A 19,136-nucleotide genomic window follows, 5' to 3' on the forward strand; every position below is an offset into this window, starting at 1 on the left:
TCTCCACTAACTTACCCACAGAGTCCACTTTCCCCCCATCACTGACACACACTTCCTTATAAGCTTATCCAGCCTGTTCCAGTCTTTTACCGACATGCTGCTTCCCCATCAGACCACACCAAAGAAGACAGCACTGGATACCACAGAATGATAAAATGTGTGTAGAAACTCATCACAGACATTAAATGATCTAAGCTTCCTGAGGAAGTAAAGCCTGCTCTGTCCCTTTTTGTATGCTGCCCTCGTATGCACTGACCAGTCCAGTTTGTTGTCCAGATGGACTCCGAGATACTTATAAGACTGAACATTCTCAATCTTCTGTCCATCAATGATAACAGGCTGATGGGACTGTTTCAGTTTCCGGAAGTCCACGATCATCTCCTTGGTCTTCAGTGCATTAAGGAGAAGGTCTTTTCTCCTACTCCATGCTGCGAAGGCAGCCACCAGATCTCTATACTCTCCTTCATCTCCACCTCTAATACATGCTACTACTGCTGTGTCATCTGAATATTTCTGGATGTGACAGAGTTCAGACACATGTTTAAAATCAGCAGTATATAGGGTAAAGAGGAAGGGTGACAATGCTGTACCCTGAGGAGCCCCAATGTTGGTCACCACTATCTCAGATCAGTGATCACCCATCTTGACATACTGTGGACGCTCCGTGAGGTAGTTGTAAATCCATGTTACCATCGTAGAATCCACACCTATCTTCTCCAGCTGTTCCTTCAAAATATGAGGACTGATTGTGTTAAAGGCACTGGTAAAATAAAAAAAACACGAGTCTCACATATCCCCCTGACCCCTCCAGGAACGAGAGGGTCTTGTGTACCATGTAGACTAATGCATCATCCACGCCCATGTTCTCCTGATAAGCAAACTGTAGCGGGTCCCCAGACTGCTGCACCTAAGGCCTGAGTATCCGGAGCAAAAGCCTCTCCAATGTCTTCATAATCACTGAGGTCAGGACCACTGGTCTGTAGTCCTTCACTCCTACCGGCCTCCCTACTTTAGGGACCGGCATGAGGCATGATGTTTTCCATTTGACAGGCACTTGTCCAGTGTGAAGATTCAGGTTAAAGATTGATTGTAGAGGCCTAGACAGTCCTGATGCACATTCCCTGAGTAGCCGAGGCGATACACCATCAGGACCAGTAGCTTTCCCTGGTCGCAGCCTACGTAGCTCAGCCCGGACCTCATCCACAGAGAAGCCATGTGGAGTCACAGCAGTAAATCTGGGAAAGTCACTGCCTGGTGTAGAAAAGCAGGAGGTCACATCAGTAGAGGTGGTACAGCTGCTGGATGAAGCAGAGCAGGTGGTCACAGCAGTATCATTAGAAGAGGTACAGCTGCTGGATGGAGCAGAGCTAATGGTCACAGCAGAAGGGTTGGAGAGATTACTGGATGAATCAAACCTACTGTAAAAGTGGTTGAATTCATTGGCCTTGACCTACTTGGCCTTGAAGTAGTCTCTTCACACATGGTTTATAATGTGGTCTTAGATAAATCAAATTGTGGTCTGATTTACTTAGAGGTGGCATGGCCAGTGCATTATAGGCATCTTTAACATTGATAAAACATAGATCCAGGATGTTATCATGTCTTGTGGGACAGTTGACATACTGTGTGAACCCCTCTAGATGTACGGTCATATCTACATGATTAGATTAGATTTATGTATAAGGTGGTGATACCTTTGATTATGAACACTTTTGCCTGACATGAAGCTGCCTCTCCCACAGCCACGGACCATGAACATCCATCTAGCTATATCCACATTTTCACATCCCTGGTCTGCTCTGACCCTAGTGACACAAACATACAAAATGTTACTACAGTTCAGTTCTTGGATATTTACATTCTTGCAGATCACATTTCCTGACACCTGTGCCAGCCAAACAACTTTGGGTCAATTTTGAGTAGACCTTGTTAGCAAGATCACAGGTTATGTGAAGGCTGGAGTTGAACTCTGCAGGAAAATAGACTTCCATCAGCACCGTTGGTAACTAAAATAAGGCCTGATATCAGATATTCTCTGGCTCCGAGATCATTTAAGATGTACTGTGAAAGTGGAAAAGTATCTTAATTTATCTCAGGCCCAGAGAAGGTGGCAGTGTTTCAGCATCTTGTTAATATCTGGTCTATTTTTTGCATAGTGGGGTTTTAACTTGCATTTGCGAAGTGCATGGCTAAATGTGAAGAACACAGCTTTGTGATCAATAAAGTATCTAAACTTCAAAATCTAGAATACCTAATGTAACTTCAGATGAACACAGTTGCTGCCAATATTCACATACACCAACAATGTATCTTCAAAAGATTTTTTTTAAATTAAATTTAAATATATACATTTTAATTAATCTATGTTGTGTCATTCTCTAAACACATTTACACAGGTTGGGTCACATCTTTGTATTCTACAGTGCAGGTGAAAGGGTATCTAGTGGCTAGTAACTCAGAGGGTTAAGTTTTGAGGATGCAAATATCATTCAAATAAGCTACTTTTGCATTTTTATATTTTTATACAATCATCCATTTCATAAAATAAACATTTCAAACATAGTTTTGCTTTCTTCTACTTTGAGTGGGGGTAGCCCCTTTCATTATTTTTTTTCCTACTATAGTATACTATAGTTGGTCCACTTTAAGTGGTCAAATGTAATATGCACAAACCTATTTAGAACACCATGATTCTCCACTGACTGAAGAGAAAATCCTAGGACCATAGATGCCTTGTTGTTTGTGGCTGCTCCTAGGTAGATGATCTATATGAACAGAACACAGCATAGTTAAATTAAATATTTTAAATGAGGTTATATCAATGTGCTTGTTAGTACACAGTCAAGTCAGAATATTATGACAACACCTTGTATCTATACCCTTTGTGGATCAGTTCCACAGATCATATAGGAGCACTTTGTAGTTCTGCCATATCAGACTGTAGTATATTTGTTCTGGGGTGGGACGCGATTAAAAAAATTAATCAAATTAATTAATTCGTTTTGTAATTAATTAATCGCATTTTAATCGCATTTCAGTATTAATTTAAGTTTGAATGATGAATGAATCAATGAACATAAACATAAACTTCAACATCTTGTTTATTTTTCCACCAGTCTTCTACACAGACCAATAGATGAGTGCAGAAAACAGAGCAAACAGTTTTCAGAACACTGGAAATTCTGACCAAAAATGTTGTTTAATTTTGGGAGTTTTGCTCAGGGTATTGGAAGAATAAGAATAACTGAAGTAAATCAGAAGACGTTTTTAATACCATTTTAGATGGTAGACTTTTTCTTAGATTTCCCAGGCCTCTGCCACAGCCCTAAAGTCCTCTGCACAGGCATTTCCATAGTGCCTAGAAGTGGTCTTCTGCATGCTCAAAGCAAATGACTGGATCTTCCATTCATCATTTATAATATAAGCTGTTACACCAAGATAATTCTTGTTGCTAACAGAGGTCCAGTGATCCCCAGTCAGAGCCACATTTGTAGCGCTCTTCACAATAACCTGTTTTACTTCCCTTTCCTCATCATATAGCTGCTGGATTTTCTTCTACATTGTCTTTCTGGATGGCAGTTCGTAACTTGCATCAGCTGACACAATAAGCAGCGCTTCTTGTAAGAGAGCTGTCTACAGTCCACAGTAATCCATCTCGCCAGTGAATTGGTCAATTTATCTGACTTGGACATTTTATTTCTTAATTTGAACCCCGACATGTGGTCGAGTGTTGACTGGCGACACTGTTTGCTCGTACTAGTAATACATTTAGCAGCAAAGTTATCATTACTGACCTGCGCGTTAGCCCACAACCGATGATTTCTTCAATACAAGACGTAAGGGTGTAATGAAGGGTGCAAGTACTCCTGTGATAAGCGAACTCCTTCCTGCATAAAGTGCAAATAACACTATTTGTGTTTGTACTTCCATCTGAAAGTTTCTTATATTTAAATTTCCCATCCACCAGTGTAGCCTCTTCAGTCATCTCCATCATGCTCATCTTATTGTGCGTCCATATAATCTGTATGTCTGGAACTCGTGCACTGAGAAACATTCCACGGTGCAAAAGTGTCTCATGCGTTAAAATGCGTAAATTTTATTAGTTCGTTATTCTCCCTGTAATTAATTAATCGAAATTAACGTGTTGAAGTCCCACCCCTAATATATATATGGGCCTGTCAGGAACTCCCAGGCCACTTTTTCTCCCCTGCTATTAACAAACGAAAACTTTCAGATGATCCCTCGTCCACAAGTGATATCTCTTGTGGTTTTTTTTTTTTTTTTGTTTATTTATAAAAAAATAATTTGTTTATATTCTATATTTTAATATATTGTAATAACCTGTTATGGTCTATGTTCAAACTGGCAAAAGTACATTATCTTGATGCCATTTTTGTTGTAATGTTTTTTTTTTTAACTTCAATAAAAATAAATAAATAAATAAAATATTGACACAATTCCACATGACGTCATAATACCTGCTCTGTCGTCATAACGACGGCACAACAGATGAGGGTATATAATTGCATGTACAGTATAATTCCATATCAGTCTATGTAAAGACAATGAAGTGGAAAGATATTAAAAGGACGTGTCTCTGGGGATGGTGTTGTGGAGGCACCCAAGAAGACTCTGACACAGAGGAGGAATCCAGAAGAGACAGAGTTAAAGAAAAAGAAAAGAAAAATATAGCCGCAAGCGGCAATTGGCGGGTTCACACACGAATAGGCCACTTGGCTTCAATAGGCAATAGACCCAATAGGTCCTTTAGACCCAAAAGAAGCTGTTTGAGTGGAAAAAATGCACAAATAAATCAATGTGCAAAAAAATGTTCAATTGGGGCACTAAAGGCCCAAAAGGATCAAAATAATGTGTATTGGCAAAATGATTCAAATCACAGAACTAAATCACATGCTGAGATCAGCTTTGTGTGTGTTTTTGTGTGGTGTTTCATGTGAGCAATAGTTTTCAGTTCGTTTCAATGTATGGCCACTAGATGGAGCCCAAGTACTACCATACTGATATCTCATTAATCTCAGTAATGCAATATGACATTTTGGTGAATTAAAAGGTTCATTTCTGGTCAGGCAGTGCACTTTTTGTTATAAGATGCAATTGCAATGTTATAGAACTTATTGATCTGGATCATACAAGACCAATTACTTGTCTGTATTCTGCATAACAAGATTGCAGCATAAGTTTTTATGTTTTCTTAGGTTTTTGGGTACTGTAGCGCCCCCGACAGGCCAATTTGAACCAAACTTGGCATGCCTCACAAGGACTTCAGGATATAAAAGCCTTTCAAATTGGGAATTGATTGCATACATGGTTTATGAGTTATAGCAATATAGGTCATATATGGCATGGCCACAATGATATAATGGGAAAATGGACCAATCAGAAAAATAAAAATCCAAAATTTTTTTAATCACTTTTTACCTACAGAGTCTACTGATTATGCTCATAGCAATTTTGCCATAATTGGATCAAATTCCTATGACTAGTTCTTAAAGAGCTATTTTCAAACAATTGATGAATGTGACAAAAGTATGCATTTTTTAATAGGACTTGTAATTGCAAAGTTGTCAGGTCTACTGCAAGGAATAAAAAGAAACAAGTTGCATGTTCCTAAGTGAAAATTTGGAGGAGTTATGCATGATTTTCACAAATAGCGCCAACTAGTGGCCAAATGTTTCAAAACTGCACAGCATGACACATAGTCCTGAGATATGCACAGTGGTGAGGTTTGATGTTGTTTGGCCAATGGTAAGTTTGTCAAATGGCCAATTAATTCAAATAAAAATTAATTGGCTCATGGCGGCCATGTTTTTTGAGTGATGATGTCATCATTGTGTGTCTTGATATCACTTGGGGCCCTGATGACGACTGTAAAGTTTTGGCTTGATGTGACTAATGGTTTCTGAGAAACAGTTTTTCCCATGTTATAGCGCCCCCTATTGGACAATCGTGGCCAGCTTTGACCTGTGACCTCGGAGTCATGTGCCCTAACAACTGTTAAAATTTTATGAAGATCGGTCAAAGCGTTCCTGAGATATGGCTGTTTAAGTAAATTTGGCCACGCCTCGGAGCTATTGATTGACATGTGACAGCCAGACTATTTGCAAATCTCAAAATGTTTTTAAGCAACTTTGATAATGAGATTCTCCTGAATATTTTGACACCAAGGATGTGGTGATCCGATAAAAAACCAGGGACTAGTATAAAAAAGTAGGTTTTGCATATTATGCAAATTAGCAAAAAATCTAAGTAGGCGGAGCTTAATGGTTCTTGAGGCTTTTTTGTTTGGCTTGAGCCAAGGAATCCATCAGAAGTGGAATTTTGTTTCTAGGCCCTACGGTTTGGGAGATATGGACCAAAACGCAAAATGGTGCGCTATAGCGCCACCATCAGGCCAATGTGGGTCCCTGTCTCTATTTCTCTCATTGCACACCTGCTGCACCTTGGTGCCAAGTTTGGTCTTTCTGGGCCTTACGGTTTAGGCTGCAGTATGCGTTTTACAGGGGGAAAAATAATAATAAATATAGCCGCAAGCGGCGATTGGCGGGTTCACACAAAAAAAGGCACAAAAGCCCAAAGGGTCTTTTAGACCAACAAGTGATATGAAGCTACTTCAGTCTAAAAAATGGACAGATAAAGTAATTTGCAAAAAATTATTCAACTGGGGCAATAAAGGCCCAAAAGATCAAAACAAAATGTCATGGCAAAATGATTCAGATCATAGAAGTTAATCAAATGCTGTGATTAGCTTTGTATGTGTGTGTTTGTGTGTTTTTTCATGTATGCAGTAAGGGCTTCTTGAGGCTTTTTTGGTTGGCTTGAGCAAAGGAATACAGCTGAAGTAGAATTTTGTTTCTAGGCCATACAGTGTGGAAGATATTAAACAAAATGATTCAGACCATACAACTAAATCAAATGCTGAGATTAGGTTAAAAGCACTGACACACTGACCCAGGGGCCTAGTCAAATAAATATACCTTTGGCTGAATTTGTCAGAAGTTGTGAACATAGCAGCAGGAGAGCTCTTGTTAATGCCCCACATGTAAACACCACTCTTTAACCCTTTTCATTTAGCTGACAAAATCTGTCACATGTGAATCTCAAACAAACCAAAGAGTGATGGCTTACTATACAATAAAATAACACAAATATTCTTATCTTGGCCTGTTCATGATGTTCTCATCCCTACTCTGACATGTTCTCACTGTTGTGCCCATAGTAGGGAGGCCACTAGGAATGTGTATCTAACAAGACTTTGATGATAAGTAAAGCATGCAGTTATTTAGAGGTTGTGTGTGAAATGTGAATTACATGTGTCTGTCCTCTCTTATGTCATTTCAGGATGTATAGAGGGCATGTGTTGAGAGTGTGGATGGAAAAATGAAGCTAAATATCAGTTAGTGTGTTGGAAATGGCTAGAGAAATGTATATATGAAGCATATAGGAAGTCCTATGTGAGGGTGTGTGGAAAAAAGAGGCTAAATATCTGTATATTAGTCACTGGGTAATTGGTAGTAATGGCTAGAATTAGTGTGTATGTGAAACCTATAGGCCAGAGAGGCCTTTGTTTTTGTGAGTGCATGTGAAGGAGAGAGAGGGGGAGGGAGAGCCCAAGGGTTGTAAAGTGTTAGAAGCATAGGGGAGTGGAGGAGGGGGGCAGCGTGTGTGAGAACGTGCGTGTCTTAGCAGCTGTCTATGCCTCCCTGCACTGGTCAGTATGGAAAATGAAAATATTCACTGTAGAGCTGTTTGTGGACGGATTTGGCTCAAACTTGGCACACAGCACCACAATGGTCATTTGAATGTGGCTGTCAATTTTCATAACAATCAGACATATTATGGCATAGTTATTGAACTGTGAATTTGATGTGTTACGATGGTAGCATTGTGATGCATATGAAAAATATTAATTTGTGAAAACCTTAGGATTTTCTTGCTAATCTTAGCATTTCAGAGTCTGCTGAGTATTACAAGGTGTGATTTAAAGGTAATGGAGTTAAAATGCTAGGACTAGTATGAAAATGACAAGTTATATATATTTGATAATAGTGAAAAAGTGGTACATTTTTGCAAAACACATGTAATTAGAAAGTTGCTAGGAATTCTGCATACAATCATATGAGTGCAAGCATTTCTTGATAAGTGAAAATATGTAGGAGAAATTCTGGATTTTCTAGTATAGCGCCACCTAGTGGTGCAATTCCCTTCTAACATGAGTATGTCTTAGAGGGTGTGTACATGAACATACCATGTCAGTTTCATGTGTATGAACCTATGGTAAGTCTGTCAAATGGCCAATTAATTCAAATAAAAATTAATTAGCTCATGGCGGCCATGTTTTTTGAGTGATGATGTCATCCATGTGTGCCTTGATACCACTTGGGCCCCTAATGATGCGAGTAAAGTTTTGGCTTGATGTGACTAATGGTTTCTGAGATACAGTTTTTCCCATGTTATAGCGCCCCCTATTGGACAATCATGGCCAGCTTTGACCTGTGACCTTTGAATCATGTGCTCTAACAACTGATAAATTTCCATGAAGACTGGTCAAAGCATTGCTGAGATATAGCTGCTGAAGTCAATTTGGCCACGCCTCAGAGCTATTGATTGACTTGTGACAACCAGACTGTATACCCATGTCACAGTTTTGTTGATATTCATTGATAATGAGATTCTTGTGAATATTTTGACACCAAGATTGTGGTGATCAGATGAAAAACCAGGGACTAGTATAAAAAAGTAGGTTTTGCATATTATGCAAATTAGCAAAAAATCTAAGTAGGCGGAGCTTAATGGTTCTTGAGGCTTTTTTGTTTGTCTGGAGCCAAGGAATGCACCTGAAGTGGAATTTTGTTTCTAGGACCTTCGGGGTGGGAGATATGAACCCAAACGCAAAATGCTGCGCTATAGCGCCACCATCAGGCCAATTTGGGTGTCTGTACTTTAGCACGGTCCCGCAAACAGACTACACCAGTCTGCCAAGTTTGGTCTCCCTGGGCCTTACGGTCTAGGCTGCAGTATGCGTTTTATCCGGAGAAAAATAATAATAAGAAATATAGCCGCAAGCGGCAATTGGCGGGTTCACACACGAATAGGCCACTTGGCTTCAATAGGCAATAGACCCAATAGGTCCTTTAGACCCAAAAGAAGCTGTTTGAGTGGAAAAAATGCACAAATAAATCAATGTGCAAAAAAATGTTCAATTGGGGCACTAAAGGCCGAAAAGGATCAAAATAATGTGTATTGGCAAAATGATTCAGATCACAGAACTAAATCACATGCTGAGATCAGCTTTGTGTGTGTTTGTGTGGTGTTTCATGTGAGCAATAGTTTTCAGTCAGTTTCGGTGTTTGGCCACTAGATGGAGCCCAAGTACCATCATACTGATATCTCATTTTTATCAGTAATGCAATGACATTTTGGTGAATTAAAAGGTTCATTTCTGGTCAGGCAGTGCACTTTTTGTTATAAGATGCAATTGCAATGTTATAGAACTTATTGATCTGGATCATACAAGACCAATTACTTGTCTGTATTCTGCATAACAAGATTGCAGCATGAGTTTTTATGTTTTCTTAGGTTTTTGGGTACTGTAGCGCCCCCGACAGGCCAATTTGAACCAAACTTGGCATACCTCACAAGGACTTCCCGATATAAAAGCCTTTCAAATTGGGAGTTGATTGCATACATGGTTTATGAGTTATAGCAATATAGGTCATATATGGCATGGCCACAATGATATAATGGGAAAATGGACCAATCAGATAAATAGAAATCCATTATTTTTTTAATCAGTTTTTACCTACAGAGTCTACTGATTATGCTCATAGCAATTTTTCCATAATTGGATCAAATTCCTATGACTAGTTTGTAAATAGCTATTTTCAAACAATAGATGAATGTGACAAAAGTATGCATTTTTTAATAGGACTTGTAATTGCAAAGTTGTCAGGTCTACTGCAAGGAATAAAAAGAAACAAGTTGCATGTTCCTAAGTGAAAATTTGGAGGAGTTATGCATGATTTTCACAAATAGCGCCACCTTGTGGCCAAATGTTTTAAAACTGCACAGCATGACACATAGTCCTGAGATATGCACAGTGGTAAGGTTTCATGTTGTTTGGCCAATGGTAAGTCTGTCAAATGGCCAATTAATTCAAATAAAAATTAATTGGCTCATGGCGGCCATGTTTTTTGAGTGATGATGGCATCATTGTGTGTCTTGATATCACTTGGGCCCCTGATGATGCCTGTAAAGTTTTGGCTTGATGTGACTAACGGTTTCTGAGATACAGTTTTTCCCATGTTATAGCGCCCCCTATTGGACAATCGTGGCCAGCTTTGACCTATGACCTCGGAGTCATGTGCCCTAACAACTGTTAAAATTTTATGAAGATCGGTCAAAGCGTTGCTGAGATATGGCTGTTTAAGTAAATTTGGCCACGCCTCGGAGCTATTGATTGACATGTGACAACCAGACTGTATGCAAATCTCAAAATGTTTTTAAGCAACTTTGATAATGAGATTCTCCTGAATATTTTGACACCAAGGTTGTGGTGATCGGATGAAAAACCAGGGACTAGTACAAAAAAGTAGGTTTTGCATATTATGCAAATTAGCAAAAAATCTAAGTAGGCGGAGCTTAATGGTTCTTGAGGCTTTTTTGTTTGGCTTGAGCCAAGGAATCCATCAGAAGTGGAATTTTGTTTCTAGGCCCTACGGTTTGGGAGATATGGACCTAAACGCAAAATGGTGCGCTATAGCGCCACCATCAGGCCAATGTGGGTCTCTGTGCTTTGGCACGGTCTCGCAAAGAGACTACACCATTCTGCCAAGTTTGGTGTCTCTGGGCCTTACGGTCTAGGCTGCAGTATGCGTTTTATGCGGAGAAAAATAATAATAATAATAATAATAAGAAAGAAAAAACCCGACAATTACAATAGGTTTCCCACACTACGTGTGTGAACCCTAATAAGAAAAATCTCAGCAATTACAATAGGTTTCCCACACTACGTGTGTGAACCCTAAAAAGAAAAAACAAAACAAAAACAAAACAGGAGACCGACAACACACATGGGCTGAGTGAGTAAATGTGTACAATGGCGACAACTTATTTTAATTAATATGTATTAAGCCGCACCTACCAAGTTTTTTTGACAGCACAGTGGAGTGTTGTGGAGTGTTGTGTACGATAAGCCCATCTCGGCAACGCGATCGCTCTTTCTCACGCTGTACGCGCGAGAACATTGTTCGTTTTTTTCTATACTGTATTTACGATTAAAGCGTATGTAAATCTAGGGTCACGCTTAACGAACAATTTTAAGAACGACGTAACTTTAAGAACGCCAAATTTACGAGTGTTTCTCAAAAGCCTTTGTAGTAGAGGTCGGTAATCCCGCGGTAATCCCGCGGGACCGTTAGAATATCTTGCGGCGCAACAGAATTGTTACTGGCGGGAGCGGGAGTTGAATTAGTCCAAGCGATGCTGGAGCGGGACCGCATATACATGTAGAAAAATCCCGCAAATTAATAAATAGTCTAGAAATTTATAATAATAACAACGCAATGATTTCCATGCATAAGGAACAGGACAAAAACAACTAATCATTCAGTAAGTAAGCAATAAACTAATTCAAAATATTGGCTAAGCAACTGATCACGTGAACATGAGGTGTGCGTCATTTTGTCATTTTGATACCGAAATGGCAGAGATTGTAGGTCAACCAGTTTCAGCTGTGGGAAATTCAATTAAAACAGGCGAATACACCACAATTAAGACAACTACAGGAAAGTGATGTATGGAAGTCATATTCCATTGTAATTAATGGAGATGGAAATCGTTGGTGTACTTCACCTGACGGCATGTGTTTGGACTGTGGTAAGAAAGGGGACAGCGCGATCCATCAATATATTGCTGTTTTAATAAATACATAAGACATTTTCAAGTACTAAATTTAATTAATTCTATTCATATTAGGATTGCGGTCGGGGGCGACAGAAATGTGTATGTGGCGGGCGGGTGCGGGATTAAAACAAGCGATTTTTTGACGGGAGCGGGATTAAAAAAGCAGTCCCGCGCAGACCTCTACTTCGTCAGGGTTGCCAGGTCCTACAAAAATATCCCGCACAAAATCAATGTAAAACCGGGATGGGGGGTGGTGGGGGGGTGGCGAGTGTAAGTTGTCGACGGGGGGTGGCGAGTGTTTAAAATGGAGACAAATTAAGAATTATATCGCGATCGATTCTTTGTGTTGACTTGTAACTCCCGCGGTGGCCCAACTCAAAAGTAGCCCAAAAAACCGCACCCCGCGACCCCAGAATTTTTACCCGCGGCTGGATTTTCAAACAAGCCCAAAACAAGCCGTGAAAACCGCGAACCTGGCAACTATGTACTTCGTAGTCTCCAAATTTACGAACGAGTTCTAAGTAGTTCTTAGTTGACTCCGCCTCTGCAAGGACTCAGAAAGGAGAGGGTTAAGACTGGTTGAGGTCAAATGCCCACAAGTGCCACAAGGGCTAATTTGATGACATCAAGCTGTTCAATAGCTTTTAATATCAATGCAAGACATGCTTATATTAACACAGTTCAGCTGAAAAACATTCACATGTTACTATCATATATTACCTAATTAATGTATGTTGAAAAAAACTTGTTTTTCCAGAAACACCTGTGATTAACAGTGTTCTAGATGAGCCCTGTGAGGAGCATCTCCCCATTGACCTTGATAAGATTGAGGTCTCTTTGACTACATGTACTCTGGACGATGCTTGGAAGGAGCTGCTCCAGGTTCTCCTGGATGAGACTGAGGACTCCTACAACCCATCTCTAGGTGAATCTCAAGTTGATAACATATTGTGATTAGCTGATATCAACATGTTCAATAGTTATTTTCATATAACTCAACTTTATTTATAGAGCACTTTAAGAACGGCAGATGAAACAAAGTGCTGTACATAAGAATATAACATTAGACATAAAACAAATAATAACAAAAAATGGACAAAACAATATTAACTAAAGTGGTAAAAGGAATCAATAGAACAAATCAAAGAATTAAACTAAAATAGTAAAAACTAAAAATATACAAAGTCTCATGCTGTGTTAAAAGCCAATGAATTAAAGTGGGTTTAAAGATTTGTTTTAAAAATGGGCAGTGAAGGGGCTTGGCATATGGTGTCACATGCATCCCTGTAGGGAAGAGCAGGGCTGGCTTTGTAATTCACCGAATGATGGAAAATATTTATTACAAAAAAAAAAAAACTACTGTAAATCTCTGTAGATGCGTCTCCATGCGATGGTCTGTGTGAGGGTTCGAGTCCTCGCCCCCCATCCAGGATCAGCCACCAGACACGCATCACTGCCGAGCACTTCACGTTCCTCAATGTACTGGGCAAGGGAAGCTATGGCAAGGTAGAGTCTTCCCCTTCACGCGGCTCCCGCATCCTCCACACATGTACTGACTGTGTCTCTCTTCACTTCTCCTGACTATTCACTTATCATTTTTACATGTCTGTCCTTTTGCCCTACTATTGTTAAATACTATCTGTGTGTGTGTGTGTTTTCCTTTCATTCATATTTCTCTCCGTTGTTCCCTGCTCAGGTTTTTCTGGCAGAACTTAAGGGCAGTGAGGCTTGCTTTGCCGTGAAAGCCTTGAGAAAAGACGTGGTGCTGAAGAATGATAATGTAGAGTACACAATGGTGGAAAAGCGGGTGCTAACTCTGGCGTGGGACTGTCCCTTCCTTACGCATCTTTATTCCACCTTTCAGACCAAGGTAGTAAAGAACAAATGAAAGGTTATATTATACAGTTCCTCCACCTCTCAGTCAACAGTAATCGGATGTCCAGCAGGACTCTTTTGTATAGGCAGTAATTAACCACACCATTGTCACAACTGTTTACTGTACCTTATACTTCATGGAATCACTGTGGTATTTAGATGATTGTTGAGTCAGTAATTCTGCTTGTACTCATACCAAAGTGTTTATGGCATTGTCTGCATGTTAGGAACACTTGTTCTTCGTGATGGAGTACCTGAACGGAGGTGACCTGATGTTCCATTTGATGGAGAAAGGATGCTTTGACCTCGCCAGAGCCACGTGAGGCAACACACACACACAATGATGTTTTTTGTATGCCTTATATAAATATAAACGTAGGTCTGTGTAATTATAGTCCGGTCTGATGGCTCCTGGTTTGTTTCTTCTTTCCAGATTTTATGCAGCTGAAATTGTATGTGGACTGCAGTTCCTTCATGGAAAGGGCATCATCTACAGGTAACACACACAAACAAATCTATATGGACATTCTGTACTTTCACCTTTACTGTTCTTGTCTACTAAACCACACTTTTGCCACATTTTTGTATTTCTCTCCTGCATTAGGGATCTCAAGTTGGACAATGTGCTGCTAGACGGAGACGGTCACATAAAAATAGCAGATTTTGGCATGTGCAAAGAGAACGTCTTTGGAAACGATCTAGCCACAACATTCTGTGGGACACTATCCTACATTGCCCCTGAGGTATGAGATGGTATCAAATGAATTTGACATTGAATGTTCTCACCTGTAGCAATGTCAATGTAATTCAGTATGCCCTGAATGTGAATGTGTGTGTGTGTGTGTGTAGATCCTACTGGAGAAGCGGTATTCATTTTCAGTGGACTGGTGGTCATTCGGTGTGCTCCTATATGGGATGCTGCTTGGTCACCCTCCATTCGGTGGTGAAGATGAAGACGAGCTTTTAGAGTGCATCCGTAGGGGCCCAGTTTACTTCCCTCGCTCCATCACTGTGCCTGCCAAAAACATGCTAAAGCGAGTAAGCATGCACAAAACCACACCTGATGACACATTAATAATAGTAAAAAAAATAATAATAATAAAATAATAATAATAATAATAATAATAATAATAATACTTCACAACCAAGACATCAACGGAGAGATTTTGCACTTAAAAAGGAGACACACTGAGATATTTCTATTATGAATAATATTCTTGCTTTTGGTTTTCTTCCATGAACAAAGCTGTTAGAGCAAGACCCTTCTCATAGACTGGGTGTTGAGGGTAACATCCGGTCTCAGTCATTCTTCAAGACTATTAACTGGTCTGCTCTGGAGAGGAGAGAAATCGAACCTCCTTACAAGCCAAAAGTGGTATGAGCTTTCTTTCCATCTCTTTCCATTTCTTACAGTCCTCTCATTCCTGTTTTTTTTTTTTACTTTTCATACTGTATGCTTATAGAGCAAATTGCAAAAATACAGATACTGTTCATCATGTGATTTGCTTCCATTCTCCTCCAACCACAGACATCACCGAATGACTGTAGAAACTTTGACCAGGAGATGTTAGATCAGAAGCCCCTCCTGTCCCAGTGCGAGAAAGGTTTGGGTGACTCCATGGACCAAAGTGCCTTTGCTGGCTTTTCCTTCATCGACCAGCGCATGGAGCATCTCTTGCAGAAGTGATGGACAACCTGCTCCTACAACCTAAAAATGTGTGAATAAACTATACAGTCAGTGTTTTTATGTGTCACTGACTCTTCCTTCTCAAACTAAAACCTGTATTTTGGGCATGGATTTTAGACTACACCCAAGATCAGGGGTGATTCACAGAGGTGTCAACTGGCCATAACTGCTTTTCCAGGTTATTTATTCCATTTTAGGCAATATTTGATACACCCTTGCCAAATCCATGTAGATGTTTTGTTCCAGTAACCATTCATTATTGCAATTCAAAAACATTAGATAATCTCTCATTGATTGTGTCCATGAACACCACTGATAACACCTTTAGAGTATGTGGCACGGCAGAGTAAGGGTTTGTGACGCGGGAGGCGGCTGACGGACGAGACACGAGTCCGCTGGTTCACTCACGGTCACTGTTTATTTTTAACACAAATAGCGCAGTAAGCGCACGAGAAACAGTCACACATACACACACAACGTGCAGACTCAAACAACGACGAGCACAAGACACTGCGCGAACGCACATTAAGTAGACAAACCACATAAGTCCCACGTGAGTACGAGACGAGCCACAGGTGAGACGGATGATCACAAGACGACCGAAATTAACGACCGCCGTTAACGTTGTTAACGGCCCACCACTAATATATATATATATATATCCCCCCCCAAAAAATGTCCTCGGATCTACACGGATCTCGCGTAGGTCACCCTTTTCAACTTCAAAACGGCGAATTTCGCCGAAAGGTGACAGATTTTCATGCCTGATGGTAGATGTGCGGAAGTGACTGATGTGTGGGTTTATGGGTGTGGTACATGTGTGGGTTTGGTAGATGTGTGGAAGTGACTGATGTGTGGGTTTATGGGTGTGGTACATGTGTGGGTTTGGCAGATGTGCGGAAGTGACTGATGTTTGGGTTTGGTAGATGTGTGGAAGTGACTGATGTGTGGGTTTATGGGTGTGGTACATGTGTGGGTTTGGTAGATGTGCGGAATTGACTGATGTGTGGGTTTATGGGTGTGGTACATGTGTGGGTTTGGTAGATGTGCGGAAGTGACTGATGTGTGGGTTTATGGGTGTGGTACATGTTTGGGTTTGACAGATGTGCGGAATTGACTGATGTGTGGTTTATGGGTGTGGAACATGTGCGGGTTTTGTATCCATGTGGCTTTTGCTCTGCCTTTTGCATCCCGTTGTCCATCCCCTTGTGTTCATACCATTGAGAAGCTGCTTCTGGACAAACCGAACAGCTGAGAAAGGAGAGGTGTGTCAGCCCTGTGACTGTGCTCTGCTGAAGCTACTGAAGACAACACACTCACGTTTCACTTACTGTAGTCACGAAACCAAAGACCACTGGGAAGAATGATCTAAAATGGAGCAGAACAGATTAATCATAATTCATCAGAGAGGACATTCTAATGCACCAACCTTCTCAACAATACAGAAACTGTCCCAGCTCATAAAATGGTGCTGATTAAAGCAGAGAATACTGTAGAATGTAGAGGATCGCATTAATCTGTTTTTGTTTAAACAAATAGACATGAACAAGTCTTTAGGACTTGTTTGTCATGGCTGCCTAGCTACACTGGTACACTGTGTAGACTGCATAAGTGGCCATAGGCATTCTGATCACTGAAAAAAGTTTTTCTCTGCACTCTTCAAGCATACATTCTAAGAGTGGAATAGAATGTACAGCAGTTGCTTCTCTGTAGTATAGTACTGTATGATAACTGTATTTGCCATTTAGGCCAGATATTGCTAAATACTGTTGGTATATTGAAGATAATGCATAAGACCCGCTAGGCAAAGTGTACTGGGTAATGAAGTCTACTCACTTAAACAGGAGCACGAACCCATATGTCTCTGCTAGCATGCCCATACGTGGCCATCGTAGCAACACTAAAACCACGCCTCCCAGGAAAAAGGAGGAGCCTCTGAGCTTCTGCCTCTGGAAAAAGAAGTGAGCAGTCCTCCTCAGGCCGATGATGAAGGCCAGACCAGCCAGAAACAGGATCTGAGATAGCGGATAGGACATAGGAGGATAGGAGATAGGAAGATAGGAGATGGGGGGATAGGAGATAGGGGGATAGGAGATTAGGAGATAGGGGGATAGGAGATAGGGAGATAAAAGATAGGGAGATAGATGATAGGGAGATAGGGAGATAGGAGATGGGGAGATAGGAGATGGGGAGATAGGAGGATAGGAGATGGGGGGATAGGAGATAGGGAGATAGAAGATAGGGAGATAGGAGATGGGGAGATAGATGATAGGGAGATAGATGATAGGGAGATAGGAGATTGGAGATGGGGCGATAGGATTAGACCATTAACAGAAAAAATAAAATGACCATTTCATTCACTGACTTCTTGAAGAATACTGGAAATGTATTTTGCTATTATTGTTATAATGCAAACAACCAGATGTTGACATCTGTTATTTAAATGTGTAAGGTTTTAAAACAGTCATGCTGTCTTCAACAGAGCCTGCTGGGCTAAACCAAAGCAGAGGAACAGTAACTTGTGTAATGCTCGAAACAGCACAGAGGCGGAGTGTTTAGCATGGGGTTCAGACGCAATGTACTCACGTTACCAAACGCCAGCAGGACAGAGTCAAAGTACAGCAGCACTCCAAACAGCAGGAAGAACACGCCGAATCCTGACAAGCCCACGCCCACCTCTACAGTTCCATTATGACACAGCAACAACAAAAACTACTGAAGACACTGTACTGAAAAATCCTGACAAATGCAGTGTTTGGTATTATAGAGGCAATGATGCTAAAATCACTTAAATGACTGTGTGTAATAACTTTTAAAGCCTTGATTACTTGTCATAACACACTTGTTACAATAAGAAAGGCTGGTCTGAAGATGATTTATATAATAAAGGAGAAGTAATCCTTCATATAATCCAGACAGACTTGATAAATGAATTTTAACCTTAGCCATGACTAATCCTGAAGGAGAGGGTAGATCAAACACACTAGAAACTCACTCTGCATGGTCACACAACCTGCACTTGAGGAACGTCGTGGAGTTAATCAAATACACTCACTCTGAAACTCTGTAATCGCCACCATGATGTCGTTCACTCTTCATCCACTTATTGGCTCAAGATGATCACTGCTTCAGTTCCTAATTGCCTGCTGACTCTCTCACGTAAACCTGACCTTTGAACCTGATATCTGTTACAATGCAGTAAACATTAACCAGGACAATGACTCTGAATTAATGAATTTGCCACACACCCAATAAGAAAGTACGCATGTATTAATACACCCAATGAAAAGACAAACTGCCCTGTGATGAAATGGATCATCCTCTGTTAGTGTAAACATCTGAACATTCAATAACTAATCTGTGGTAGAAAACAAGCCATCCAAGCTGGGTTCGTTGCCTTTGGCTTGGAAACGTCTGCATTTCTCAGAGTAGTGCACATCTAATGGAGGACGGTGCAACTCAGTGATGTGCAAAGTCAGGACAGTCAGCTGACAAAGTCAGGTGACAACATCTGAACCAATGGGAAGCCTTTGCTATGTAGGAACATAGTTGGCAGTGAGCTGAGGCAAGCAGGCCTTAAGGACAGGAAATCAGAAAATGTGTGTGAACCCTTGAGATTCATTCACCTCTCAGTTAAATCACAGTCATGTTG

At 40.5% G+C, this 19,136-nt stretch overlaps 2 protein-coding genes across 2 annotated transcripts; one reads left to right on the forward strand and one right to left on the reverse strand.

Annotated features, from left to right (window-relative positions):
• The first annotated feature begins 1,022 nt into the window (after nucleotides 1–1,022).
• LOC143514054 (protein kinase C delta type-like) lies at nucleotides 1,023–15,507 on the forward strand. The gene is made up of 11 exons (XM_077005227.1): nucleotides 1,023–1,027; nucleotides 11,050–11,099; nucleotides 12,680–12,847; nucleotides 13,298–13,428; nucleotides 13,619–13,792; nucleotides 14,025–14,116; nucleotides 14,231–14,293; nucleotides 14,402–14,540; nucleotides 14,647–14,835; nucleotides 15,044–15,172; nucleotides 15,326–15,507. Exons 1-11 carry the CDS (start codon nucleotides 1,023–1,025, stop codon nucleotides 15,482–15,484), a joined length of 1,299 nt encoding a protein of 432 aa, XP_076861342.1. The 3' UTR covers nucleotides 15,485–15,507.
• golt1a (golgi transport 1A) lies at nucleotides 1,701–18,926 on the reverse strand. Its single transcript, XM_077003946.1, has 8 exons — nucleotides 18,540–18,926; nucleotides 18,071–18,162; nucleotides 17,321–17,499; nucleotides 16,816–16,852; nucleotides 14,052–16,735; nucleotides 3,795–3,887; nucleotides 2,674–2,765; nucleotides 1,701–1,805 (listed from the first exon to the last, which is right to left on the reverse strand). The coding sequence occupies exons 1-5, from the start codon at nucleotides 18,562–18,564 to the stop codon at nucleotides 16,697–16,699; spliced, it is 372 nt and encodes a 123-aa protein (XP_076860061.1). The 5' UTR covers nucleotides 18,565–18,926; the 3' UTR covers nucleotides 1,701–1,805; nucleotides 2,674–2,765; nucleotides 3,795–3,887; nucleotides 14,052–16,696.
• Nucleotides 18,927–19,136: the final 210 nt, after the last annotated feature.

This window comes from Brachyhypopomus gauderio, chromosome 1 (assembly GCF_052324685.1).
Source record: "Brachyhypopomus gauderio isolate BG-103 chromosome 1, BGAUD_0.2, whole genome shotgun sequence".
Lineage (NCBI taxonomy): Eukaryota > Metazoa > Chordata > Actinopteri > Gymnotiformes > Hypopomidae > Brachyhypopomus > Brachyhypopomus gauderio.

Excerpts from the sequence above, each read along its gene's own strand:
- LOC143514054 (XM_077005227.1), top strand. Across the intron at positions 14,117-14,230 it reads TTTGACCTCGCCAGAGCCAC|ATTTTATGCAGCTGAAATTG; the intron begins GTGAGGCAACAC and ends TCTTCTTTCCAG. Across the intron at positions 15,173-15,325 it reads CTCCTTACAAGCCAAAAGTG|ACATCACCGAATGACTGTAG; the intron begins GTATGAGCTTTC and ends CTCCAACCACAG.
- golt1a (XM_077003946.1), bottom strand. The coding sequence starts at position 18,564 with ATGGTGGCGATTACAGAGTTTCAGA. Across the intron at positions 17,500-18,070 it reads TCCTGCTGGCGTTTGGTAAC|ATCCTGTTTCTGGCTGGTCT; the intron begins GTGAGTACATTG and ends CCGCTATCTCAG. Across the intron at positions 16,853-17,320 it reads GGGTTCGTGCTCCTGTTTAA|ATCATTCTTCCCAGTGGTCT; the intron begins GTGAGTAGACTT and ends GCTCCATTTTAG.